The sequence below is a fragment of the Echeneis naucrates genome, chromosome 6 (genome assembly GCF_900963305.1).
Source record: "Echeneis naucrates chromosome 6, fEcheNa1.1, whole genome shotgun sequence".
NCBI lineage: Eukaryota > Metazoa > Chordata > Actinopteri > Carangiformes > Echeneidae > Echeneis > Echeneis naucrates.
In genome coordinates, this window is record NC_042516.1 from 16102000 (window position 1) to 16129998 (window position 27999).

General features: G+C 40.7%; 3 protein-coding genes across 4 annotated transcripts; 2 read left to right on the forward strand and 1 right to left on the reverse strand.

Moving 5' to 3' along the window:
- Positions 1 to 1087: 1087 nt before the first annotated feature.
- On the reverse strand, positions 1088 to 9829 carry rasip1 (Ras interacting protein 1). 2 transcript variants are annotated; one of them, XM_029503941.1, is made up of 16 exons: positions 9591 to 9829; positions 8727 to 8848; positions 7966 to 8417; positions 7542 to 7802; positions 7215 to 7456; positions 6965 to 7129; positions 6182 to 6386; positions 5757 to 6055; positions 5489 to 5650; positions 4576 to 4616; positions 4117 to 4271; positions 3880 to 3992; positions 2124 to 2418; positions 1657 to 1820; positions 1444 to 1585; positions 1088 to 1354 (listed from the first exon to the last, which is right to left on the reverse strand). In XM_029503941.1, the coding sequence occupies exons 2-16, from the start codon at positions 8846 to 8848 to the stop codon at positions 1176 to 1178; spliced, it is 2997 nt and encodes a 998-aa protein (XP_029359801.1). In that variant the 5' UTR covers positions 9591 to 9829; the 3' UTR covers positions 1088 to 1175. The 2 variants fall into 2 exon arrangements, with proteins under 2 accessions (XP_029359801.1, XP_029359802.1); XM_029503942.1 differs by lacking the exon at positions 9591 to 9829 and having other exon boundaries at positions 8727 to 8860.
- A 2212-nt stretch (positions 9830 to 12041) lies between these two features.
- cox6b2 (cytochrome c oxidase subunit 6B2) lies at positions 12042 to 14767 on the forward strand. The gene is made up of 4 exons (XM_029504151.1): positions 12042 to 12069; positions 12552 to 12691; positions 14131 to 14231; positions 14440 to 14767. Exons 2-4 carry the CDS (start codon positions 12586 to 12588, stop codon positions 14491 to 14493), a joined length of 261 nt encoding a protein of 86 aa, XP_029360011.1. The 5' UTR covers positions 12042 to 12069; positions 12552 to 12585; the 3' UTR covers positions 14494 to 14767.
- A 4335-nt stretch (positions 14768 to 19102) lies between these two features.
- On the forward strand, positions 19103 to 27974 carry slc2a3b (solute carrier family 2 member 3b). Its single transcript, XM_029504028.1, has 11 exons — positions 19103 to 19210; positions 19328 to 19455; positions 22662 to 22766; positions 23347 to 23507; positions 23739 to 23979; positions 24188 to 24350; positions 24569 to 24756; positions 25226 to 25330; positions 25422 to 25523; positions 25635 to 25838; positions 25937 to 27974. Exons 2-11 carry the CDS (start codon positions 19432 to 19434, stop codon positions 26192 to 26194), a joined length of 1551 nt encoding a protein of 516 aa, XP_029359888.1. The 5' UTR covers positions 19103 to 19210; positions 19328 to 19431; the 3' UTR covers positions 26195 to 27974.
- Positions 27975 to 27999: the final 25 nt, after the last annotated feature.

Below are 27999 nucleotides of genomic sequence, written 5' to 3' on the forward strand. Positions count from 1 at the left end.
TGGTCTTTCTCAATGACATGTTTTTTGATGTCAGCACAGTAAGAAATTGGGAAGACAGAACTGGAGGCTATAGTGATGATGTAAGCAGGGGGTCTCTCATGGGATTTATATTTTTTTGAGCTTTTACCGTAAAAGAAATTCATCTGAGAATCTGACCGGAAGAAAGGAAGCCATCTGGCTGGATGCCAACGGAGGAGCATGTTAACTTCTGTTTGCCGAGACATCACAGAGCTCCACTCTCAAAACAAAGAAACTTGGGAACTGTTTTCTAAAGATGTCTGGCTGACTAGACAATGAAATTGGTTGGATATTACAAAATTGTGACAGTTCAAGTTAAGCTGTTAGTCATTACTAATAATGATATCACCTGTCTGCTGTCTGCTCACGACAACCACTTCTAATTTATACTTAGTGACATGGACTTTAGTGGGCATTACACCACATTATTGAAATAAGACGTCCTCCCAATCGATCCACTTGAGTGTGTCATGTTAGCCAAAGGGAAATTAAAACCTCGCTTGCTCTTAAGTCACCATTGCCCTTTAAGACAGCTTACGAGATAAAGGTAACCTTTGTGTGTGGTCGTCACAGCCTCATTTGCTCGCTTGAGTCATGACCGGGTGTAAAATGCGACTATTATTACAGGAAATGAGACTGTGTCTTTGGAACAGATGATAATATAGTAGTATGATCGTCTCCTTAGTCAAGCAATTCTACCTGCAGACTCATCATTTAACGTCAAAGGGGAATGAGTGCTGCATTGCCACCTTGTGGAGCATTTCTTTGGTGTTACAGTTGAAACAAGTGCCAAGCCCCAGGGGCTCCGCTGTGGGCAACAAACTTGTCAAAGAGTATACGGAAACTGCACGTCTTTTAGACTAGAATCAAGACTTTTATTAAAAACAAGTACTTTAAAAACATACATGGAAGCCAAGTCAAACAGACACATAGAGCATAACACTACGTGGCCAACACACATGGGGTTTAACTCTCTCCTTCAAAGTAAATTCTATAGACATACCGAAGCCAATACATTTCTCTTATTTAAAAAATATCTAAGTGAGTAAATGAATATGGAAATGTCATGAAAAATCAAAGACCAAGGCAACAAAATACAGAAATAATGTCCAGTTTGCTAATTTTTTTTTTTTTCAGTTTGACAAATATGGGCTTCCTCAAAGCCGAGTCCTCTGATTGGCAGGGAGCTCATCCTGGTCAAGTCCCCACAAGAAGGTGCGGAGACGTGTCACTTCCTTTTGGAGCTCTGTGCTTGGGATTGGCTGGGAGAGGTCAAGGCGTGGTGTCTCATTTGGCAGGATAAGAGGGGGATGATCCAGGAAGCTCTCAAAGATGTCTGAAAGGTATTGGGATTGCAAACAATTGACAGTCAATATTCTGCTGCTTATATCGTAATATTATTGTGATAAAAGAAATTTGTATCACCTCCACTGAGCTCTGTGCCTGGTGGAGGTGCCCAGGATGCTGGGGGGGCCCTGGTTGGTCCCAGCTTGTAATGAGTGAGCAGGTGGTGCAGCTGGGCGGGGCTTAACAAGGCATGGTCCTCCAGTAGACTCATCCACGATGACTGCAAAATGACAGGTCAATGGAGCAAATGCGGCCTTATGTTACAGCAAAGGCATACTGTGGTTGTATTACCTGGATAAGTCGCGTCTTTGGAATACACAGGAAGTTGACTGTGACTGACAGTTTTTTCATGAATTCAGAGGCTATGTCTCCTAATCCCGCCCCCTGTAGCCAGTCCAGGACTAGATCCAAGTTCGTTCTGATCTGAACTGCTCTGGACCACGAAAACAGTCCATCTGAAAAAAAAAAAAAAAAAAAAAAAAGTAGATATTCAACGTAAAGAAAAGAAAATCTGCCAAATGTCAACATGAATAAAAATAAAAAAATGAAATGAAATGAAATGTTAAAAAAAAAAAAAAAAAAAAAAATATAAGATATTATTTTGCTATCTACGAAAGCTTTTTTTATCAGCTTGTCTCCTGAGTCTATATTTTGCAGCTCTAAACTTCAAAATAATAATGTGCGAATTAGAATTAAAAAAAAAAAAAACTGCAGTCCTGCGGTCACAGTGACGAAGTGAATATAAAGTGTGCCCTCACCTCTCTCCAGCAAAGTATTAAGCAGGGAGGTGTTGGTGAAGAAGAAGAGGTAGCCAAAGGTTTGGGAGGTAAGAGGTGGGGACAGACAAGCTTCCCGTGACAGCATGAGGGAACAGCGATACACTTCCACCAGCCCGGCGACCTTAGGCGGTAAAGCAGACACGTCATCCACCTCTCCTTCATCTCCTCTTTTTTCTTCTGTCTCTGCACCACCAGCTCCATCCTTCTCTTTCTCTTTTTCTTCACTGGAGAATGGGTTGGTGTCCAGGAGAGCTGGAAGCAGTGAGTACAGGGTCTTTGTGGAGAAAGGACAATAGAAGCATAAGTTATTTTGCTTCAAAAAAGATCAACATTTACCCTGTTTTGGTGAAATGATGGAAAGGAGTCGTTTGAGAAGGGAGAATGGAGGATGAGGATGGAGTTCCTTATTGGTGTGTCTCTAAGGATGACCATGTCTTTTGTCTCACATTTTTATCCAGATTAAAATACTTCATCCCGTATTACAGACTGGCAGACATTCATGTTTCCATGAGGAAAGTTCCTATTGACTTTGATGAACCTCTCACTTTATCTCTACCACAAGGCCGCCATTTGTTGCGATCTCATAAGATTTAGAGCTCTCTACAACTGATGGATTGATCATTATTGAAATGTGGAGCATACATGTTCACACTTAAGGATGAATTGCAACAACCTGTTGATCTCTTAATCTTTTTATATATATATATATATATATATATATATATATATATATGTGTCGCCATCAAGGTCAAATTTTTATTTGTCCAAATGCCTGAAACTAGCACTCCCCCACCAACGGTAGGTTTACTCTCTGTAGTGCTCATCAGCAAATGTCACTATGCAAGCACACGTAACTACAACAGTGAATGTTAACATTATACGTGCATTGCACATCAGTATGTTAGCATTCTCCCTGATGAGACTGCATTGCAACACTTTGCCGGTATTGTCAATGTTCACAATACAGAATGTTGATTTAGCTCAAGGCTCAGCCATGCTTGAGTACGCAATAACTACAAGAGCAGTTTACACATACATTTGTCCCAGGCTCAACTGTAACAAGGTATCTTCATGCCAGGGATGGAATTTCAAAATTTCCTCAGCTGATCCTAGGTCCTGCCTGACACTAATACCCTCTCACCAGCCTCAGGTGTACTCTTAGGCTTGTTCATCAGCAAATGTCACAATGTCAACATAACTTAACATTATACGTGCATTGCACATCATTAAGTTATTGTTGTTACTGTGCACGTTTTGGATACGAACGTACTGTGCACAAGTCCTAAGACCAAAAAACAGGCTAATTTTAAAGTGGAAAAGCAAAAGAACTAAGTATAAAAAACTGTGACACTGTGCTCTCTGAATACTGCCGATGTTTGAGTGTGCTGTTGATGCACGCTATTATTCCACAATACCAAAGCACAAAGTAAATGGAGAACATGCTCATGGCTGGAAAATATTTAAATAAATTATGGGTGGCGAGACAGCTCCAGAGAGGTCGTGGTAAACAACAAAAATAAATCTTGAGTCTTGAATAAGAAATTTTCCTGTGCCTTTGTGATGTTTAAGTAGTTGAGGCTTTCCAGAGTCACAGCTTGGTCACACGAACCATATCATTTCAGTCATATACTAATTGCTAAAACGGTGCACAATAAGTGTACTTGAATTAGTATTTATTAAAGGTAAAGGTAAAGATATACTTTAAAGGCCCACAGCGGGGGAATTCCTTTTATACCTTGGTGAGGTGATACACACACTGCTGGAAAGTGTGCATAATGACGTCATCCAGCTGTGCCAGAGCTTCTGAGCAGGTGTCCATGTCAGCTGTCAAAACTGGGTCTCCTGGGGCTTTTGGAAGTGAAGATAATGTTAAGGCTTAAAGACTTTGTGCTTGCTTTGATTTCTATGCTGCAAAACTCCTGTAGTAATTTATCTAACTGTCATTGTTGCTAATGTTTAAAGTAGCCCTCACCTTCAAACTCCCACTCTTTCTCCATGGTTTCAACTTTGACTTGGAAGAAATTCAGGAGCTCTGTGGCATTTGACATCCAGAACATCAGGGGTCGAAGGTCAGATGACAGTTGCTGAACATTTGGTGTATTTATCTCACCCTCTTGTTCTGTGGAACTGGACATAACATACATGTAGTGTCAGAGTTATGTCGGCTGTAAAAACGATTGTGAACATTCTCCTGTCAGTGTTTTGTTTGTGCTTTAAAAGAGAGACACACCATACTGTGAATAAAAATAGACTAAGTTATTATTACTCAACAATGATTGAGCCATTTTTCAATGTGACATTGTTAAAATGCTTTCATCATACCACAAAAATTTACCAAAGACATAACAGCATGAGCACAAATGTATCATGAATCACTCAGCAGGAGATCTCTAAACAGAGGAAACATGACGTAGAACAAAAATGCTCTTACTTTTGCGTGGGATGCTTATCCCCAAATTCCTTAATGTTATCCTGTAAAGAGAGTTGGAGACAGAAAAGAGGAGAGACATTTCAGCTTACTGTGGGGGTGGAGGGGGGAGCAGACTCTTGCCCTGCAGCCAGGACAATTACAGCACATTTTCCAGCAGGAGGGGAAGTGACATCAACTCATCCTTGCTCATGTCCACAACCTAACTGGCCACAGTGAAGGGCATATGTCTGTCTGCTGGTTTTTCTGTCTGACTGAATGTGGCAATCTAAGTCTGCCTACCTGATGTTTTCCTGCCAAGCTTGTTGAAGTCTCGCCATGGTCATGCAACACTATCCTTAAAAAAGGTTCGCAGACGACTCCTCCTGTAGTTAAACTAATCTTGAAGTGCTGAGATATTTGATCAATTTACTGAACATATCTTATTGCATTGTCATATTTTATATGCTGAGCTATTGATTTTTAGCCAGGCTCGCAGCATGACTCTTTGGATCACTTAAGTCTTTCTGTTCTGCATCCAAGACTCTGGTCAAGACTGAAATATCTCAAAAATGAATGATGATGATGGATTGCTATGAAATTTGGTGCAGATATTCATTGTTCCCAGAAAATGAACTCAACTGACCCCGGTGATCCCCAGACATTTCCTCTAGTGCCACCAGTGAATTGACAATTTATACTTTTAGCTGTATGTTAACAACCACTTGCTTGTACAAACGTTTTTATACCAGTTAGGCACAACTCCAATTGCTTTGCCAGTTAACAAATGCAAAACTAAGTCGGTTGTATTTGTTGTAACTGCTTTAGCAAGCCCTTGAATTTGTATAGATTTATCAGGTAAAGAAGTTGTCAAATATTTTCGTTTATGATCAAAAACTCAAAATTTAAATTGATATATTGAACTTGTTGTACTCACCCACACAATTTCTTTAATTAGATTGGCTGACTTGAGTAATAGATGTGGTGTCAGAGCAGGGTCCAGGTATTTTGAGGCGTGATCTATCATGATTGACAGGAGATAAGCAGGAGCTAAAGGGCCCCCGCCCGAGTCTGGAGAGGAATTTTTGGAGATTATCTCCTAGCAGAAAAGGGAAGGATAACCACAAGATATGGGGTCAAGGCTATTTGTAACTTACACAAAATAAGACGGTTATTATGCGTTCATTCATTTGTCCCAGGCTCACCTGTAACAAGGTATCCGCGTGCCGAGGATGAAATTTCAACACTGCCTCAGTTGATCCCAGGTACTGTCTCAGAGCTTCCTGTCTGTCTACCAGCCCTGAGGGACAGCAAGTCATGGGTGCATCAGCTTGCCATGGCAGAGTCAGTGCCAGTGGTGGAGGAGGGGTGACACGGGGGTCACGGTATAGGAAAAGGAAGTGGTTCCCCAGACCAATTACATCCCCAGGCTTTAGGACCGTCTCCCGGTAAAGGGCCACTCCATTGTGTGTGACTGCACCTCCCCTGAAGGGCCGCATCAGAGCTGAAATTAAATGAGATCAGTCAGACACAGATGATCTTCATTTCAAGTATACGGGAGCATGGAAATTAACACCTGCTTCAAATTTTGTTGGACACACTACTGGGTGTGAACATATGCTGGGACTACCTTGTCCAGTGGGCGTGTCAGGAACAGCCGAGTCTCTCCTCACCAGTAAATGTCTGGCCAAAAGGTCAGGAGCAGAGAGGAACGTGTCAACCTTCAGAGGCCTCTTCCCCTTCCTCTCCCTCTCTCTATCCTTCTCTCGCTCTCTCAATGTGGGCTTTCTTCCAAACATATGTGTATGTCCCGCCATGATGTACAAAACAAAATCCTAAACAAAACACACAGTGCAGAGTAGAAGAAAGTCAGGGAGGTCTGTTATCTTTCAAGTGGTATGGTTTATATCAATCTTCCATCAGATGTTAAGTTGAACACAAGGCAGCTGATAAGGTATGAAGTGTGTCACAGTTTGCTACAATGGAAATCTGTGTGAGGTCATTGTGTGAGATGGAATGATGCACACAGAGGGGTTTTGTGCCTTCGATAGCAAAATTGTTGAGCCATTGTGCTGCTCTAAGGCTTTTTTGTGCTGGATGCTGAATGGAAGAGACTTGTGGAGCGATGGAAACCCCGATGGTATGTGGCGATTACAGACATGCAGGTATGATGTCAGTTTTAGGGTGTGTGCACCTGTGTAGCCCTGCATAAATCCTCTGTATAAATCCTCCACAATATGAGTGCCAGTTTGTGTATGAGCACATTACTGTGCGTGCATCTTGCTACAGGGTACGTGTGTCAATGTGCTTGTGTCAGTGTGTGTTTATGTATTTAGACAGCGTGCATGTGTGTGTGTGGGTGTTGTTTGTGAATATTTGTGTGTCTCTGATATCATCTGTCAACATGTCTTGCCTTGCTCTGATCGTAACCCTGCAGCAACAGGAAGTAGGGTCGATCTGTGGGTGGAAGGATCAAACTTTGTGACATCACTTCCAGGTCACAGCTGGAGTAATCCCGCTCATCTTCTGCTGGCTGATTTGTCCATCCAACCTTTGCTTCAGCTTTTGACACCCTAATCTGAAATAGCAGGTTAAGACATGACAGTAAGAATAGAAACGTGTGCTGTTAATCCAGTTATTCCTCTCTGAATCAGCGCCTTTACCTCTCCATGCTGTGGGCTGATCATGCTCACGATGTTCTTCCTGTCCTGTACCCCTCCGTTGTTAGTAGCCCGGCTCCCAGAGCCACGTGGGTCATTGCCGACATGGTTGCCTTGGCGGCGGCGCAGACTGAGGTTCATGTCGCTGATGCTCCTCCTGAGCTCAGTGTTCCTTCCACGGTGGCCGCGCTCACCTTCCTCTGGTCCACCCCCTGATGACACCCTGCTCCGCCGCCAGCGCACACCTGTCACCCAGGCAGATAATTAGTGGGTCCATCAGTTGGACTCAGTGGTGTTAATAATCCTTCCGTTAATAAGTCTTACACATACCTTGGTAGTTTTCTCCTTCCCTCTCCCGCTCCCTTTCTCTTTCTTTTTCCTCTCTCTCATAGTCTTCCTTCCTTTGGATTTCAAAGCGCCGCTCAAATCCGTCCTTAGGCCGCCACATGTCCACTAACATCAAGGGACATTCCCAAGGAGAAACACCTCTCCGGCACTCTGTCTCCCACTTGATAGCTCCATCTGGCTGCTGGATGGGCTTTCCGATGACATCACACAACAGGAAGTCCTCTGGGCTGTGTTTCTGGAGAACTAAAAGGTAATGAATGAAGGGAGAAACAGGGTATGGATAATTATTTTTCCATAACACCGCTGTTTATGTTTATACTAAGTAATTCCCAATTTCTTAAAAACATTTTGACCACATAATTCTCCAGCACAGGTCCAAATGAGAGAAATTTTCCCCCTTTCATACCTGCGTCATCTGCTTCCTCCCTCTCTCTCTCAGTGTAGCGAGTGATGACCTGGACGATGAGCTGTCTGGCTGTAGAATGGATGTTGGCCAGCAGGGAGCGATAGTTAGCTCCACTGGACAGGGCATCTCCATAGATCTTTATCAGACCTGGGGCAGAGGAAGAGGCAGGGGGCAAGTAGTGGTGGGAGGAGGGGGTCGCCGAATGGGCCCAGACCTCTCTCTCCCTCTCCCCCACCGCCCTGTCCCGGTCACTGTTGGAGCGCCCCCGCAGAAAAAGATGGGAAAGGCGCTTTGTGCGAGACTGGGGCCCAGCAGGCCGTGGCCTGAGGAAGGCTGGGGAGGGAGATGGGGATGGCGAAGGGGAAGCCAGCGAGGGGGTGGAGTTAGAAAGCGAAGAGGAAGGAGCAGAAGGGGCTTCGTGGAGGGAGGCTGCGTCAGAGCTGGTGGTCGACCTGGTAACAACAGAGGAGGGGAAGACAAATGGAGGAGAGAGGAAGGAGAAAGGAAGGGACCAGTCAGCTGTGAGTTATGACTGACAAACAAGGACGAAAATAAAACAAGGAAAGGTTACAAGGTTGAAAGGATCCTAATGACAGCGGAAGTAAGATAAAATGACCAATACTCAAACTGTTAAGTCAACAATACAATAGGAACAGGCCTCTAACTAAACAATAAGTAGCATGAAACCTTCCTAACCTGAGACAGAATATACTTGTGATGTAAGTAGAACAGGAATAAAAACATGAGGACTTCAGACTAACTTGACAGAAATTGCACTGGGCCAGCGACCTCCTAGCTTGGCAAAGTGTTTCCTGGGTGAGTTGATCCACAGACCTACTGGGAAATGGAGCTTCCTGAAGCGGGGACTGCCAGACCCCTCCATCTGAGAAAAAGAAATTATGGTGATATTTGGATTTTCAAGTCACTGATCTGTAGTATGTTACCATACTATAAATGTTGGTTTCCTTCAATTTGCTGTTCCACTGTAGTGAGGAATGTGTTGCAGTAATGCCAGGACTGGAACAATATAACAATAGAATGATGTCACCTCCAAAAAATATCAACAGGATACCTAAGAGCAGGTTGTCAACAAGGAGAAGACAGAGTTTAAAAAAACGAGACAAACAACCCCGATCCCTCCAGTGAATCCCCTGAAAATCATAGTGTATATTGCTGATTCTCAAACAGGAAGCAAGTTTTGTGGGACTCGGGCCCAGCTGTTGTACTGACAGGGAAAAACCCACTTCAAAGGTCACAGCCTGTCCACTTCTCAGGGTTACTTCTGTGTAACTTAGCACCAAAATTAGAGAACCACACTCGCTTTTATCTCCTTAACAATGTGGAAACCAAATTGGACATCTAAAGGAAAAACTGTATTCATCTGGAAAACCAAACCAAAGTTTCTTCTTCTGCACTCCTCCATGCATTATATCTGAGAAGACTGAAAATCTCCTCATATCTTGACATGTGTGCCCACACCTAAAATCTGTGCTTGTCATTCTAGAAATAGACGACAAGCATCTTGCACTCGGTGTTGTGGTGGAATATTTCAAAAAACATCAAATCTAACGTATACAGGAAATGAAATCATGTGTTTTTAGAGATTACATAATGAATCCACTTACCCACAGAGCCCTCTGATCCTTCTGTTGTGTGTTATGATTATCCTTCCCACCTGAATGGTAAGGCGCAGCTCAAAGCAATCTAATTACCTTATATATTTCCTTCTCCTTGCAACAAAATTCCATTTTTTAAAGACCTAAACCTGGTGCAAATATAGAACCACATGTCTAAGTTAAAATACCTTTTTCTTCATTTTTTTTTTCTCTTTTCCTCTTAGTGGACAAGCTCTGCTGCCTCTCTATCCCTGGCCCACGGTTCTCTGAGTCTATAGATAGAGAAACAGGCCCATTGTTCTAAGTGACAGAATTTCCTTCCTTTGCAGTGGACAACACCTATATCCTGAGTGAGTGAGCGAGAGAGGGAGAGATTGGTAGAAAGCAATAGAAGGATGAACTTACACACAAATACGGGACCTTGTTGAGAATAATGCTATATTCTGTGTTGTATGCCACAAAAATCTTTCTGTTTTGAGTTGGTGTGAAAGAACAGAAATGGGGTGCCATTATTTCATCCAAATAAGGTCTAATTATATCACTCTGAGCACTTGGACAGAGAATGTCAATTTAAACAATGTACTATGTTATAATTTCACAATCAGTTCACCACACAACACAAAAAATATGTCTGTGTGTCAGTTTGAAGTTTTTGCTGGAAAGAGAATGAAGGAAATGCACTCAGTAAGACAGGAAGCTAGAAGGAACGACAGACACCTGTGATCTCTGACCTGATCTTCAACAGGAAAATGGTTATGGAAAGGGAAAGGACACTGTCACTTTGTCCCAATAAAGGCGCTCAATCCTCACAAATCCACATTGACAGCTAAAAAAGTCATTTCACAATGAAAAAATGTTCCCATTTCAAAGGGACTCCACTGCTTCAAAGCGACCGTACCCACTGAAAGAGAGCATATTTTGCATTTAAATGTGGACAATGTGAAGACTAAATTTAACATCATCCACCAATGGACTGATTTGAATTTCCACACTGAGGGACTAATATGTTATGTTTATCATATATGGGGTAATTTCATAAAGCAAATACAGATCATAAACATCCTGTGTTATGTTCTCAAACACTGAAAAGAAATGTTTTCTTTTTAATTTTAAAGTATTTTCCCATAACCTTAACAGACCTACATCTGTAACCTTTACTTGAATCAAGGATCTAGTGAATTTAAATTACACACACAATAGGGCTGAAATACCAGAGCCAGCCCTGTGATTCAGAATTAAAGTGTTATTATGTGGGCTGATTAAACATTCTCTATTTCTTGTGGCAAAGAGAAGCAAATCATTTAACTGTATTTGGCAGAAGAAAAAGCATTGTGTGGAACGCAATAAGAATACAAATTGACAACAGATTAAGGTCTCATGTGTGTTTGAAATGTTGCTACGCATAATTGTTTTTTCTTTTTTGTTGTGTTGTTGTTGTTGTTTTTTTTTTGTTTTTTTTTAACCAACACAAATTGAAGCCAACCACAGCTGAAGTTCTCTGAGGAAAAGAAGAATCTGCACTAAATTTGCATTTTGTCAGCCACCCTTAAAAACTAAAGGCTTGTTTGCTAATACAAAGATATATCTTCCAAGTATCATATTATTTTAAGATGAGCTTAATTGAAAATCAGAGGCTAGATCAGGCTATCTTTGCATGTAGGAATATTGAACTTGAGTTTATGAAAAAATCTAAAGTTATATGGCTGGTTGATCAATCATAGTAGGACAGAAAGAAAAGTAATTGCTTTAAGGTTCTGTCAGCAATCAGCACTGAGCATGTTGCATTAGACCACCAGCATCTCAGAGGAAAGTAAACGCAAAACATCTTTGTACTTTTATCTGTTGGTCAGACAGAAAAGCATCGGGTGATAACATTTGGCATTTTCACTCTTTTTGTGTATTTTTCTCCATTAAAAATAAGCAATCATTTGCAAATATGAGCGCCATAATGGGTGCTGATTTTTTGCTTGCCATGAAAAAAGCTTGAAGGGCAGCCATTAAAACAGCTGAACAGATGTTTTTAGAGCTAGAGTAAACCCCACAATGAGAAGTATCTCACTGCATTTAGGAATCAAAGGAATTTAACTCACCAACATGCGGAAAAAGAAGCCACACAAAAGAAAGACTAACATGACCTCATGCACTAATAAAACGCAAATTAAGACCATAACTACGCCCGCGTTAAAAGAAAGGTGGCAGAAGCCGCAGAATGAAGTGATATGTTGAAGAAAGGCCTGGGAATGTTTTACAGTTAAAATATTACTGTGAAGGCAGGAGCACTCAATCAGAGGCCATTTAGATTTGCATGAACCTTTTGCGGTTGCAAATTTATATAATATATAAATATATAAATAAATTTATAAAATGTAAAAATTATTAACATTAGCAAAATCTCGAAGAAGAAAAATGACGGGGAGGACCGGATATCCCAGAATCCTTTGCGCGTCATCGAAGAAGGACATCTCTTCGAAGAGGACACAGCACCAAGGTTAGCAGCCGTCTCCACCGATGGTGTTATTATTGGTGGTTATTGGGGTATTTCTTACGAGATGTAACTTATCCAACTTTATCTGTCGTCCTTGCTGATGTTATGATCTTTTGATCCAACAAAATTGTTTAGACCACCCGATGTTTTCAAACCTGTTTGCTAAAAAGCGAACACTAGCTAACGTTAGCATTTTAGCTAGTGAGCTAGCTAGTTGGCTGGTATTCAAAGCTGACAGTGTGGCTGCAACACGTTTCTGAATGTTGTTACTTTCATTACAACTCTATATCTGCGTCTGATAACAATTTAACTCCTGGTATCATCTAACGAACGTAAAACAACGTGAAAACAAGGCTAACGTTAACCTTTTAATCATGATGCTATATTTAGCTGAGCCAGAGGCGTCGAGCTTTGTTTGCTGAGTTCAGACTTTATCTGACATTTTAATGGAGCTGTAAATCAATGCACTTCGTAACCTTTCCCAGAATCTACCGGACGTGTATTTTCATCAGAGGAAAAATGTCTGAGACTATTGAAGAAAAGATCAAGAACTACAGGACTGCTCCTTTTGACGCCCGGTTCCCAAACACCAACCAGACCCGCAACTGTTTCCAGAATTACCTGGGTGAGTTCAATAGTTCATAAAATCTTTTGTCAAAACTTATTAGAAACTGCTTTTACAGAGATACTACAGATAAAGCTGTTTTTAATAAACATTTAATTATCCATCTAAAACTTTTAGGTGTTAATTTCGCAGATATCCGATTACAGATAAACCACCCAAAGCACACAGGAATTCTGTGACAGGACTTTAGCTTCCCTAGAACAACAGGGCATCCATGAGGCCAGATATTTGGGAGTTATCTTTGTATTGGGCCAGAGCTTTTCCAAACATTTTAGCCATATTAGCAGAAACTAGAAAAGGAGATCACATTTCTCCTGTGCTAGCTTCTCTTCATTGGCTCCCAGTGAAATTCAGAATAGAACTCAAAATCTTCCTCCCAACGTACTAAGCTCCTAAAGACTAAGCTCCATCATCTCTCAGAGAGCTCTTGTCCTTAGTATCCCAGGAGGTCACTTCACTCACTGGATGTAGGTTTTCTTGTGGTTCCTAGATTCTCCAAAAGTAAATCGGGAGGCAGACCTTCTATGGAACCAACACCCAGTTTCTGTCCGGGGGGCAGACTCTGCTGCAGCACTGAAGATCGGACTTAAAACCTTTCTTTATGACAAAACCTACAGTTTAAGGTTTAACTACACCTTTTTCTTTTGGTTGTGCTGTTATAGGCTGAGACTGCTGGGGGTTGCACTGAGCACCTCTCTCTCTCCACCATCACCATGCATGTACATTACAACCTTACATGCCTCTCACTTTGTTTTTTTCCTGTAGTCTGTTTTTTGTCCCTCCTGTCCTTGTCCTGCAGGTGCTGAATCATCTCTGCACCATGTTCCCACTTAATACTTGCTTATGCAAGAGTTACCGTTAGTTATCAATATACACTACTATTCATTTTCCATTGTAACCTTTTCTTCTCTCCTACTGTTAATATTTACTGGTGCACTTTTAGAACTACCAGCTTGTATCAATCACTGTGTGTTTTCTTGTTTTTCATGTTATGTTTATATTGACCGGCTGTTGCTCTCAGACCCCAGAAAAAGGCTTAAGAATTTGGTGGAACACACTACCATTGGATATAAAACAACCCCAGGGTCCTTTTTTATAAAGCTAATAAAAATTTATTTTTATAGGTTAGCTTTTAAGTGAGTTATTTTCTAACCTCTTAATATTGTTCATTGCGTTACTTTATTCATTGACTTTGTTTTTTTATTTTTTTATATGGTAATATAATTGTATATATGTTTTTACTTTTGATGTACTTTGAAAACCCAATTTTTGAAAAATGCTATATAAAAATGCTTAAAAGCTTAAAAGTATGATGAGGTATACAGAAGTTGCTTTTTTTTTTTAAAAAAAACTAGAAGTAAAATTTAACAATCTGTTACACTTTGTCATGCTGCTATCTAATCACATATCAAATCACTGTTGTTTTTATTTTATTTCAGACTACCACAGGTGCAACAAGGCCCTGTCAGCTAAAGACCAGGATCTGGCTCCTTGTCAGTGGTACATGAGGGTTTACAAGAGTCTGTGCCCCATGAGCTGGGTAAGCTGCAGGGTTTAGATTTTTTGTATCAAGCCTGTTTGCATAAAGCATCACAGGAAACAGCTATAACAGCTGTCACATATACTGTACGCAGGGTTGAAAATACATTTACATTCTTATCCGGTTTTGTGGATTGACAGAAAATACTGTGAGACTAAATTGGGATTTGCCATTTGTCACATAGCTGATTTTTCTCTTTCTTCTTCAGGTTGCCAAATGGGATGATCAGATTGAAAATGGAACCTTCCCAGGGAAGATCTGAAATGTCCAACCATTATAGCTCAAGACAACTGTTACTTAAACATTTACCTTTATTATTGTGTCGTGGACCATACAACATGTATTAGAGAGAGGGAGTACATCTTCATTATCACTAATGTTACTAAAACTATAAACACGCACAAGTTTTTACCCTGCACATTCTAGTCTGTTTATTTGTTGATGTTTGTTTTCAATCTTGAATCAATCTTCAATCTCTTTAGCATTCAATATACAATAAATGCAATAATGGAGATTTAATAAAAAGGTTGCATATTTATGTTTTGTTTTACTGTATTTAACTCAGGGGTGTTTCTCCAAGCTGGGCAGGGAAAAAAATATCTTAAATCTGTAACTTAATTTTCATTGTCTGTCCCTGGATTTGATATTGGTGAACACAGTACTTATTTATTTGATATTTATTAAATGTTTTCTTGTCACTGATTGGGTACTGCAACCACATTTAAGGGAGGACAAGGAAAACCAAGTTATATTTCCAAGAAATACACCATAATGTATAAAGTACGGTGTAACTACACTTTCATCTCTTTCAGATACCAACAATGCAAGACAGTTGAGTGATTGAACAGGTATTATGTCATCGGGTTGTCCACTGCTTCAAGGAAAACCCAGAAAAGCAATTTTTCAATTTTCTCATCCTGTCCCAGTGTTGGACATAGAATGACATTGTCATTAAGGTTTCTTGCTCTTAAGTTGAAGTGTAGTTCTTCAGCCTTCAGCACTCTTGATTATTGCATGCTTGTGCTATTTTCATCAATGCAGTGGTCTTTTTAAGATGATTTTTATTTTGTTGTCATCCCCTCGTTTAAACACACTGTGGCGCTGTTAGACAAAAAAGCAAGTCACTGATCAAACTATTCTAAACTGGAGAAAAGAGGCTGTGGACTGTTACTGTCGATGTTACACTCTGAAGAGCTGAAATATTTCAGTTAAAGCTCTGAGACTGCCATTCTGCATGTCAGTGATGTACTTGGAAACCAGCTGACTGCCTGCTGAGACAGGCCAACGTGTAAAATGCAAGGTCATAATTAAATTAATAACATTGTGTTACTGTTCAGCGCCAGCACTTCAATTCCCACAGCAAAGATGTAATCTTCCTTTGCCTAGCAGCAGCTCATAACAACTTTAACTTGCCCTCATTCATCTCCGCTATGCTACAATAAGTCCTGACATGCCTGAAGGAGGGGGAGGAGGGGGGGTTGTCACTCCTCAGTGCTGATTTATAGACCAAATAAACCAACTCTCAGCCTTTTCTCTTTACCGATAGTCATTCTGTGGTGAGGATTGTAAATTTCTGAAAAGGAAAATGGATGTGGGTGAGGCATTACACAAAGCTATTTTCATGAAGTTGTGTTTTGCAAGGAACTGTTGGTTGTGTATCTGCCAACAAGAGTCTATGTCAAAACCAAACCACTAGATGGGGCTGTTGTGTGAAATTTAGATCAGCAAAAGCTTGTATCCATAGCGCCTTGGGTGGCAGCTCTGCACAGGATGAGGGATCATACAAATAAATTACCTGTGACCTAGGTTTGAAAGAATGATTGAACCATTTAAAGATGACTTGACTATGTGTCTGTGCTCTTTTTGAATAGGTTCGATGTAATGTTGACGTATTTAACATATATGTAGTGAAACATGGGAGAAAGGGGGTCTTCCCTGTTAGCTGTTAACTAACTGGACAATTCAATGCATTTTGTTGCTCCCCAATCACACTTTGAAGCCAGATGTATAAATTGGCAGAAAAAGAAATTTTTCAAATGTAAAGCTTGTACCAATACAAGAATGAAAGCTTTCGCTTTGATGCACTACTTTGATACACACTAAGTAAATAACAGAACAGGCTCTGCATGTTGATCTTATCAACGGGTTTCTCAAGGTTTCACTGGGTGCTTCCAGCTACAGCATAAAGTACAGCTTGTTAAAATCAGAGAAAAATTTGAGTCAAAGCCAAAAATTACAATTTGTTCTCCCAACAGCTCCAAATGGTATCCTGGTTAAATATTGCAGGTTATGTAAACTCTAGTTTACATTTTCTTCAGTTCATTCAGCTGCTAATTGTCTGATGCACAGTTATAATTTATCTTGATTAGACATGTATGTTGTGTTAGCCATGAGTATTAATTTGTTAACTTCTATCAGCAGTTCATTCATTCACTTATGTGCTTAAATATTTATCAGTTTTATTTGTATGTTCTATCCATATTTTTTTGGTTTCTATTATAGTTCACCTGAAACAAGCTAAATTTCCCTGTGAATTTATAAAGTAATTCTGATCCTTCATTGATTAGCATTTAATGTTTTTAAGCTCTTGAGCTAAAATGTTTTAACTTGAAATGAGCAAATATTATGAGAACGATAGCAGATTCAATTCAATTTCTGTATGAGGTTTTACAGAATAACAGTCAACTGCATGGACAGATGATCAGCTCAGGTTGTGCGATCTTTTTGAGATGTTGTCACGCTCTCCTCCGCACACACATGCTCTCTCTGCAGATCACTGGAGATGCTGCAGTTTCCACAGCAACTGTTCATGGGATGCTGGCATGGAGAGGTGAAGTATATTCAAAAATTATGTTGTTACGAGCACTGAAGCTGAAATTCTGCACGTCCTTTCTCTCTCTCTTTTCTCAGGTTGGAAGTTGATTGGGAAAGCAGAATGAAATAGCTTCATGTCTGACAAAGTCTGACAAAGGAAATGTGTAGCTGATGAAGAGACGAACATTCACTGCACACTTGTATTGTGAGTGGCCCTGCACAAAGCGAGGTGTGTAGTATTTTTGGTTTCATTCATCTTCTACCGCTTATCCATTTCCATGTAGTGGATATTTTTGGTTTATAAACGTATAAATACACATGGTCTGGTTTGATATGGTTTGAATATCTCCTGGAAACATTTTCCATGCCCTGTCTTCATTGATGCGTAATTAATTAATCATCTCTAATTTCAGATACAGACTGCAATATTCATCATCACAATATTTCATCATAAACCACAAAAGTCTCTCATGTGGTCAGATCTTGTTTCAACACTAAACTGGATTGAACTGGAGTAACATAGCAATGTCAACACTAAATGTCGAATTTGTATTCATTTGGTTCGGAAATGAGGGCAAGCAAATCGTAGCTGTGTTTATAGTATGTCTAATGTTTGTCAAATTGGACCGTTATGCACAATTTATAGAATAAAATGTCAGATTAATTGTCACAGCAGCCTGAATCTGACTCGCTGGCCTTTGTTAGCACAAGACCGGGCCCAGACCACCACATGAAATGGAGCAAGCTGGCAGTCGAGGCCAAGTTCAGACAATGATTTTCATTGGTGCAGACTAAAATTCACAATTACTCCATTATCTATTCTGCATAATTAGTTGCTGCCTTTATATAATAGTGACCGGTCCACTGTAGGACACAGAGGTCATGACCTCTGTATTTTATAGTTTCAGTCGCCTGGGAAAAAAATCCAGCGTTCAGTAGTTATCTTATGAAAAATGAACATTTTACTTGTTACTGTTGTGTGGTCAGAATTTTCTGCTTCAGTAATTTTAGTCAGTTTTCCTGAAACCATTTCTTTAAGATGGTGCTGATGAGGCTTCACATCTGTGATTGATTTATTTTGAGAAAGTATAGACATCTGTTTCATATTCCACAGGAAATTCAGAATTCAAACCCAGACACCTGTTCTGACTCTCCATTTAAAGCTATCAGTGGAAATCAACTAATAATTAATAATTATGTCAACCGAGCCGAGCTCACCTACGATGGATTGACCAGCAGGCCTTTTTCCTGGATTACATGTCAGATTCCAGTCTGGGATTTATGTGCGCTGTGACAGATTACACACAGCAGAATTAAGAAGGTTTCCCATTTGTTTGCCACCCACTGAGCCGGTCTTATGATTTCTGCATGACCGGGCTCTGTGTCTTGGCTCGGCGCAGGCTGCCTTTTGTTCTCGCCCCTCCGGTGGGCAGTCGGGAGGGCCAGCAGCGGCGGCACAGAGCCTCCTTTCACCGGTCTGCCGTTTGGTCCACGCATACGCGCATCCCCGCACGTACCCGCTTCTCGACAGAAAGGAAACGCCTCTGCGCAGCTCTTTTGGTAATTACGACACCAAATTTAGAAATGACCGCCTGCACTCTTTACGCACAGACCCGGTGTGAGTAAGAGCGGAGGAAACAACCAAACGTGCCCCAGAACTCGTCCCACTTTGTATTTTATAGCACGCAGGAAGTTTGTAGTGCACATTCAACATCTGCATCGCATACCAAACACATCTGGACGAGCTCTACAGACCGGCACCGCGCACGGGTAAACACTCATTTTTATTTTATTTCATTTTATTTCATTTTATCGCTGCAAACCAGATTTAGACTCATTCATTTCCATTTCAGCTCTTTTTTTAATGTCACACCTGTAGGGACATCGCTTGATCAGAGTTTGCCACAGGATATCCTAAATGGTTTAGAAGAAGAACATAAAATGCAGCAACATGCAGATTGTCAAAGTCTCATTGTTAGAAATAAACAAAGCGACAATAATTCAGGCTGAAGAGGCGCAGTTACATCATCCGTCTGTTCAGATAGCATAATTAGGGAGAAGAAGAGGAGGGTGAGGAAGAAATCAGGGAGGGGTTTACTCACACTCTTCTGTGGAGTTCACAAAGTGCTTCATCTGTCTGAGGTGGTGCTGCACTTGTTCCTGAGGTCTGTACTCTTCACTCATTTTAATGCTCTCAGACTGTTTTTCTCTCTCCTGGGGCTTATGTAAGGAAAAGTTATCACATGTGCCTCCTGTGTTGCTTTCTTTGTTTTTTCTTTTAGGTTTTTCACAGCAGTGTGTTCACAAGAAAGCAAGAAGCCTCAGTGAGTGTGATCTGACTCGTCCACTTGGTTCTTCTTGGATTATCTTCTAACCAGCAGCAAGGATGGAGCGGATGGAGGATGACAAGGTAAACGTCTAACTGTTTTTAGTTCACTGCCGAGCCGGGTGGCTGCTCATAAACATCTTCAAAACCTAAAAGTATTTTTCAGCACATTAGTTTTATTGTTATTTTTATGCCCAGTCCTTCCTGAGGAGAAGTGTCAGACTGTTGCTATTGTGCGTTTTATTGTGTGCCTGTTTTGTGCCAGCACCTCACAATGAGTTAGAGTCTGTACAGGCTGGCAATTCTGTATTTTTCCTCTCTGGCAAGAGCAAGAATTGGGATTGTGAGATAAGTATTTCAGGATATGACTAATATGGAAGGACAGGGAGAGAGGGCTGTTCGGTGACAAGTTTTAACTTGAGTGTGCCAGTGAGTCTCTTGTGTGTGTGTGTGTGTTTGTTTCTTTTTTTTTGCATGCCTGCATGCCTAGAGAAGAGGGATTAGGAGATAGAAGTGACATAGACAGAGTTTGTGAGAGAATGGAAGTTGACAACTTCTTTGTAGGGATAGTATGCAATCAATAGTTTAGCACTAAATCTGTGAACATTAAGTCTTTCTTCACGAAAATGAACAAAAACTGGCTTTGCGAAGCTTCTCTGTGGTTTCTGTGTTGAAACATGTTACTCAAGAAGTTGTAACAGTGTAATACTTGGATGCCATGGAAATGAACAGCTGTTAATGTCATTTGGATATGCTCGGCTGAAGGCAAAATAAAACACAAAGGCACAAAGTTCAGTTTTTCTTTTTTTTTTTGATGGGAATCGTCATCAACCAGAAGAAAACTAAGAAATAAGAAACAGTAAAAAGATTTCTATACCACATTAATGTGGAAGTTGACTGACTGTAGGTGCAATCCAACGTCATTCTTCTGAAAATCGTGGTTGATGATGAAATGCTGAAATTTTTTTTACACTGTTGAAACAAGTGGTTTGACATAATTATTTATTTCATATACTAAATAGATATGAACTAACTGTCAGCACAGAAAATGGCCAAATTAAGGGAGTACGGTGCTTTAAAAGGTTAAAGTTCACTATTGGCCTTGAAAACAACAATTAATGGAACAATATCATCACAAGTTCCACCTAGTATTTGTTTTGGAGTGTCAGTCATAGCTAATGATCAGATGGTTTGTCACAGGATTGCAAAGGATCAAATTATCTGAGCAATATAAAGTTGTCAGTATTTACACGAATGGTTACATTTCTTGGCCGGTGATGAATAACTGGTAACAGATCGTGATCATACCTTTTCTTAGCAAGCTCTTATAGCACACATTAAAAGGTAAATGTTGCACCATACGTTTACTGCTGCAAATCTTGAGCAACTGAATTGTCTTGGATGCTGTTCTGACAAATAATCTACACATGAAAAACAAACCAATGCAATAAAAATGTGCATCCACAGGCCTCACTACATGTTGCTGCAGTGGCTGAGTCAGCCACATCATGGTGGCAACACGCACAATGCTTCACACTCTGTCTGACACGCCCCAATGATAGACTCTGTTGTAACAAGATTTAAAGGTGCTGTTGTCTTGTCTGACTCTTACTCAACGCCAGCATGTCCCTGCAGATCTACCTCATATTTCTATCACACATACACACACACATATTCATTCTAATCTGAAGACCTCCAGAGAGATAAAACCTTGCTGTGCCCTTTATTTTTTATCAATCATTTCTTTTTTCAGTGATCTGAGGTCATGTTGTATTACTTGCATGTATCTGTAATTTCTATTACGCTTTTATTTCAAAATAGTTGATGCAACATTGATTTGATTAGAATTCTCAATGTTAGATGACTTATTATTTTTCTTGCTTTATCATGCATTTGTTTCAATAACACTTTCAGTGTCTCCCTCCCTGCTTCCTGTCACATTATCATATGTACTCCATTTCCTATTTCCCAAACAAAGACTTTCAAGAGACTCTCTGTCTGTTACAGATGTAACACCAGTGTGTTCAGATATAGGACCTCGTATCACACTGAGAAACACAGTGTAGCTTGATTACAACAACCTCTATCAACACTGCAGAGAACAAGTTTATGTATCTGCTCAAACCTTTTTCAAGTCATTCACCACTTCCTCTTCCTTTCCTGTTTCAGGATGCCTCATGCTTCGTTTATGGTAACTTAACAGGCACCTGTTACAAGCAGCCATGGATATCTTTTTGCTTAAAATTGAATGTTTTCAATTCCATTTTCATTATTAAGGGACCAGTCATTCAGAAAAATGAGTTGAAGGAAAAGACAGTTTGATTCAGAGGAGGGAGACACTCTGGACTCTGATTTTCATGTTAAAGCAGTTTGTTTTCAAATTAACATGCTGTTTATGACGCTTGAGATATCAGGCATTTTATCTGTGCTGATAGTAATAACACGTACAGTAAATCTGTGGCACAAAACTCACTGTCCCTGTGTTTGTGAATGTTTGGAACTTGAAGGCGTTATTTATTTGATGCGAATCAAGATTACAAGTTGTACAAAACAATATGTCCAAGAGTTTGTGCTGAAACAGCAGCAGGTTTTGAAACGAGCTGCATTAATTTGGAAGATTAAAATACATTTAGTCACCTCACCAGCTTATTTGGACATTAGTCCCAAACCAGAAGACTATGAATATAAATCATCTGAGAAAGCTGTAGTAAATGTAAAAGTGATGTGAAACTTTTGCTTGTGGTTCTTATTTTTTTGGCATCATGCCTCATGTAGGCCTGGGAACTTCATTCAAACCAATTAGTCCTCAGTTCTTCTTGCTTCGAAACACAAACAGGTTTTCAGTCTGACTCCCCCTGCCAGGCCAGGGATTAATGTCAGGTGTATTAGCTCGTTAATATGTGCTAAAGTCACTTTAATTCCCAAACCTGCTGGAAGAAACCTCTCACGATTGGACCCAGCCTTATTTTCTTACGGTGAATTTAGCGACTTAGCTGAGAAATACCTCAGATTTGCAAGTCACAGAGCTTGTGCTGTGTTGTAATACCTGGCCCTCTCATCAGGGCTTCCAGCCTGCAGCTTGTAATGCAGCAAACGGAAAGCAGGGATGGAGAGCACATGTAGAAAGGCTCATTGTTGTAGTTCCCAGAGTTACTATGAACAACAAGAGCTTTGTAGTTTCAGGAATGGACCACGTCCACCACACAGACTGAGGGGATGATTGTATATAAACAGCATCATGTTGTTGTATGAATCCTTTCACATTTCCCTGTCTCTTTCTCCACCAACAGCCAAAGAAGAAGGTGACAGTTTACCTCCTCTACTGTGTTTCAACAGCAGTCATTGGATCGCTACAGTTTGGCTACAACACCGGGGTCATCAATGCACCTGAACAGGTGTGTCTTTGTGTGTGTGTGTGTGTGTGTGTGTGTGTGTGTGTGTGTGTGTGTGTGTGTGTGTGTGTGTGTTCCTATGGATGTGTGGATGTTTTCAGCATGGCAGACTCTCAGCTGGATGAATTCTTGAAATTCCTGGTCACTTCACATCTCTCTGCCTTAACACAGCAAACACAGGCAGTAAGGGAGTGTGCGTTATGCCTGGATTAATAATAGGTACCAAACCACATCTTCTCTCATTTCCTGAAATAATAATGTAGGTTTTTTGTGCTTCTACAGCTGAACACTTTTTTTGTGATGCCTTGTTATGGGTGCCTATTTTTTTTTTTTTATCTTTTATTTTTGTATCAGGTATCTTATTTGGTTTTATAAGGAGGTCAGCTTTGAACCAGATAGAGTTGTGGTGCCAGACAAGAAGTTTTTTGGCAAGGCAACAAGCCAATGATAAAAGCTTTACTGCCCCCTTGTGGACATGTCAAAAACCTCCCGAATGCACATAAAGTAAAATCTCTGACCAAAGACAAGTGCTCTCCTGAGAGTAGCCAACTCAAACCTGCCCTTCTGTTCTGTGGTGTGACAGAAACTGCGCAGGTTTTTCCAGAATGTGTCTCTGGAGCGCTACGGGGAGCCTTTCAGCCCGGGAACAAACACCATGGTGTGGAGCTTTTCTGTGGCCATCTTCAGTGTTGGAGGCATGATTGGATCCTTCTCTGTTGGAGCCATGGTGAACAAATTTGGCAGGTGAGAGAAGTAGAGTTAAGTAAATTGGTATTAGATCAATAAAAGAAAAATTGGAAAACATTTTTATGGTTTCAGGCACTTTAATGAGAATATTAGCTAATTCTGGACTGGACAAAGTGAGACATCAAGTTGGAATAATTGAAGAAGTAATCAAATTTTTTTTTTCAACTTTCTTGTAACTCTTACTAACCGTGATCCCCCTTTTTTTTTCCCCTTGGTACTTATCACCAGGCGGAAGTCCATGTTGCTAAACAACATCCTCGCTATAATCGGTGGTATTCTGATGGGCTTGTCAACCTTGAGTCGATCTTTTGAGATGGTCATTATTGGCCGGTTGGTCATCGGTGTGTTCTGCGGTCTGTGCACGGGATTGACGCCCATGTACGTGGGTGAGATCTCCCCCACTGCTGTCCGAGGAGCTTTCGGCACTCTGCATCAGCTGGGCGTTGTGGTTGGCATTCTGGTGGCGCAGGTATGTGTTTGTTTTTGTATGTTTTTATATTGCGTTTCTGAAAAGCTGTGAAGCTTGTGGACTAAATTGATTGTTCTTACTGTAATTTATTGTTGTATGTCCTGTGCACTGGGCTTTAATCATTTGGCGTCCTGCTGTCATTAGAGTCTTTTCTGAGACTGATACCTGCATGACAAACGCTTCATCTGAGGCTCCCTTTGTGTTTTAGATCTTCGGTCTTGAGTTTCTGCTGGGTTCAGACTCCTTGTGGCCTCTGCTGCTGGCTCTGACTGCCCTGCCTGCCGTGTTGCAGAGCATCATGTTACCCTTCTGCCCTGAAAGCCCCCGCTACCTGCTCATTGTACTTGACCAGGAGGAGGAGGCGAGAAAAGGTATGTTTGGAAACAGCTGAGAGTGAATTTTTTCGAAAGACCCTCTGATTTTTAATGATTCATGGATTGAAACATGTCCTGTAGATCAGCTGGCCTTGAGATTTATTGAAATGATAACACGTCCACATTCCAAGAGCCTTTCAGCCCCTCTTTGCCTGATGTTTGGACGATAATGCACTCACTTCCTCTCTTCACATCCATGCTGATTCTCCTTGTAGCACTGGTGCGCTTGCGGGGCTGCGAAGATGTAAGCGACGATATTCAAGAGATGAAGGAAGAAGGGATGAAGATGTCCATGGAAAAGAAAGTGACCATCCTAGAACTCTTCCGCTCCCCAAAATACCGCCAACCAATCATTATAGCTATCGTGCTCCAGCTCTCTCAGCAGCTGTCTGGCATCAATGCAGTGAGTTGACATCACATCTTATTATGGGTTTTGGGGATGTAATTACCAGATGCCAGTCTACATGAAGTGATCAGGCAATTTTTAAGCTCAAATGTGAATCTTGAAAGGAGGAATCTAAAAGGAAATTAACTAAACTAAAGGAAGCAAGTGGTTGAGGCAAATACATGACAGGGGATGGTTTCGGTTAGATGGTGTGGAATAATGGCACGCTGTGATGGTCAGTGTAAATACCCATTTCGTCAGGTCATCCCATCAGGCTGACTAAACACGTTGACAGTTAAAAAAAAAAGAGTGACAATCACAGTGAAACTATTATCGATGTTACAATATATTGTAATTGCTCACACGCACTGAATATTTTAGGTTCTATTAGCTGTCAGTGTAATGTAATTAACAGGCTGCACTGAATGTATTAACTGAAGCCAATGGTAAACCCATATGATAACTCTTCCTCTCTCTCCCCTCTCAGGTCTTTTACTACTCCACAGGCATATTTGACACTGCCGGTGTAACTCAACCCATCTATGCTACCATTGGAGCCGGAGTCGTCAACACAGTATTCACTGTTGTCTCTGTAAGTGTCTGACTACCAAGTTTGTATCTCTGCTTTATGGCATGTTTCATATTTTGTGGAATATTAAGCAATCCCTTTGTGTTCTGACCAGCTCTTCCTAGTTGAAAGGGCAGGACGAAGGACGCTGCACCTAATTGGACTAGCTGGAATGGCCATTTGTGCCCTCGTTATGACAATTTCACTCTCCTTAGGGGTAAGTTCCCATAGGTGGATTCTTCATGTCCTGTAAGATTTTTCGCCTGAAAAAATAAATGTAAATGTTTGTGCTTTACAAACTGTTTCCTCTGTTTCTCCTTATGAGCAGAAGACCAACCCATCTTTAAGCTACCTGGCAATTGTGGCTGTGTTCGGCTTTGTTGCCAGTTTTGAGATGGGTCCAGGTCCCATTCCCTGGTTCATCGTGGCTGAGCTCTTCTCCCAGGGTCCCCGACCAGCTGCCATGGCTGTCTCTGGTTTCTCCAACTGGACTGCCAACTTCCTGGTGGGGTTAGGTTTCCCTAAACTGGAGGTATGAACACATGTAAACCTAAATGCTTGTAATGAACAAGCGGCTTGGCTTGCTTTGTATTTCATCCCATAACTTACACATCTCTTCTCTTCTCTTAGGAACTCTGTGGCCCGTACGTTTTCATCATTTTCACGGTTCTCCTTATATTTTTCTTCATCTTCACCTTCCTGCGAGTCCCCGAAACCAAAGGAAGAACCTTTGATGACATTGCTGAGGGATTCGCTGCCAATGCGAAATCCAACCTCACTCCAGAGCCTGAAGCGGTGGTGGCCAGCCTGCCAGAGAGCAAAGAACCTGCACCCATGTCGCCTACAGAAAAGGTTCCCATGGTGGATCTTCCCCCAGAGAGACCATGAGCCTCTTTAGAAAAAAGAATGAACCTTAGGGTATTAGGCAGACAAACAGGTTTAAAGCACATAGATACTGTAAGAGTTATGTTTCATAACTCACACAAGAACAGTGAAGATCTGTTTATTAAAAAAAAACAGCTCATTGTACGTATTGATGCAGAAATTATTTGATTTTAGTTTTTTATTGTATGTGCTGTTCTAATTATAGTGTTTTTAAAGATTCTCCAGTTAAAAATGCTAAAATAATTGACAGTATTCCCTCTAATCCTGCTTTAAACTTCACCGAATTATCATTATTAAATGTTTGTTGACATTCCCGTTGCCAACTTTGTGCAAATGGATCCATTTAAGAGGATAAACATGTTCAGTCTTAAACCTGAGGTCTTCAGCTACCCCCAGCGTTCAAAGGTTGCAGGATTTTCGAGGGTTTATGTATTGAGGTCAAGCCTGGAAAGCCAGTGCAGTGCAGTAGTTTGACCCAAAAAGAACGAGACTCGCTGTCCTGTGTGCCTGTCTAATGTGCCTCACTGCGAGGGGAAGGAAGCCATGTTTTCTTGAGTGGACAGAATAAACATGGAGGTGCTACAGCAGTCCCTCTCCTCTGCTGAGTTCACATAAAGCACTGACTGTAGATTTAAATAAGTATATTTAAGTGAAATATGTATGATGACGTCTGAGATCAGGGGATGTTTGTATTAATGTATGCTGCCTGAGTGTTTACACTGAGAAATAATTAACTTAAAGACAGTTTTGTAAAGCGGTGTCAGCTTCACAGGTATTTAGCACTGCCAAATCTTAACAACGTGTGTTTGATGATTTCACTGCAGGGTACAACCAGTGTGACAGAAAAACTGTTGTAACACAGTCATTTACAAGATGCATTACAACAGTCGGACACAAAAACTCAGGTGGCTATTTGTTTGATTTTACGTGGCTCTGTTACAGCAAAGAAAATGCTTTTATCTGTCATTGTACTTGAAATTCTGCCGTCATAACGCAAAACGAACTATGGCATCACAGCTCATGAGATAAAATGGCTTATAATCTCTGAAACAGTTTGACATCAAATCAAAAGCGTCCCTCAGTGCTCGTCACAGATGTTTTCAAAAACATGTTCAAGACTACTGATAATTAAATAACAACATATATTTCTGTGCTAACAGCTCACTGACCATGTGAGATGGCGACGGTGATGCTAATTGTGAACGCTAAATTCACTAAATTTCAGTGGTTTACCTAGAGAAAACGTATTATCATAAGTAGTGGTGTCCATTCGTTTGAAATCATGTGTATATGTTGTAGTCTATCTTCAGTGATTCATGATGAGCTTTTACAGCACCGTGTTCACACTTCTAAATGCTGATAAATGATGTCGTCCCCCCGATGCGCACACACTCACAAGGAAGCATTTTTCAGCTTTTGCATTTCGTAGCGATTTGTTTGCACTTTGGCATACAGACCATTTCCTAGTGACTGTTTTGTGTGTTTGTAACTAGTTAACACACCTCTATCTGTTCAGATATGTGAGGTTTTGATCTTTATTTCTCAAATCCTCTTCCATCCACTGCTCTTTCTTGCCCTCTGGTAATACTGTTACAACAATGAATGTCACAATGTTGCTTTTCCACGATATGTGTATCTCTAATATGTATATTTTGCTTTTTTGTTATCTGTTATTAGAAGAAAAAAACTTAAATAAAAAGTGACAAAAGCTGAATGTGCATGGGAGTCAGATAACAGTCGACCTTAACTGTTGTTTTATTATGAATAAAGGAATTAAAGTCCATCTTGAAATGTCTGAATGGAATCAT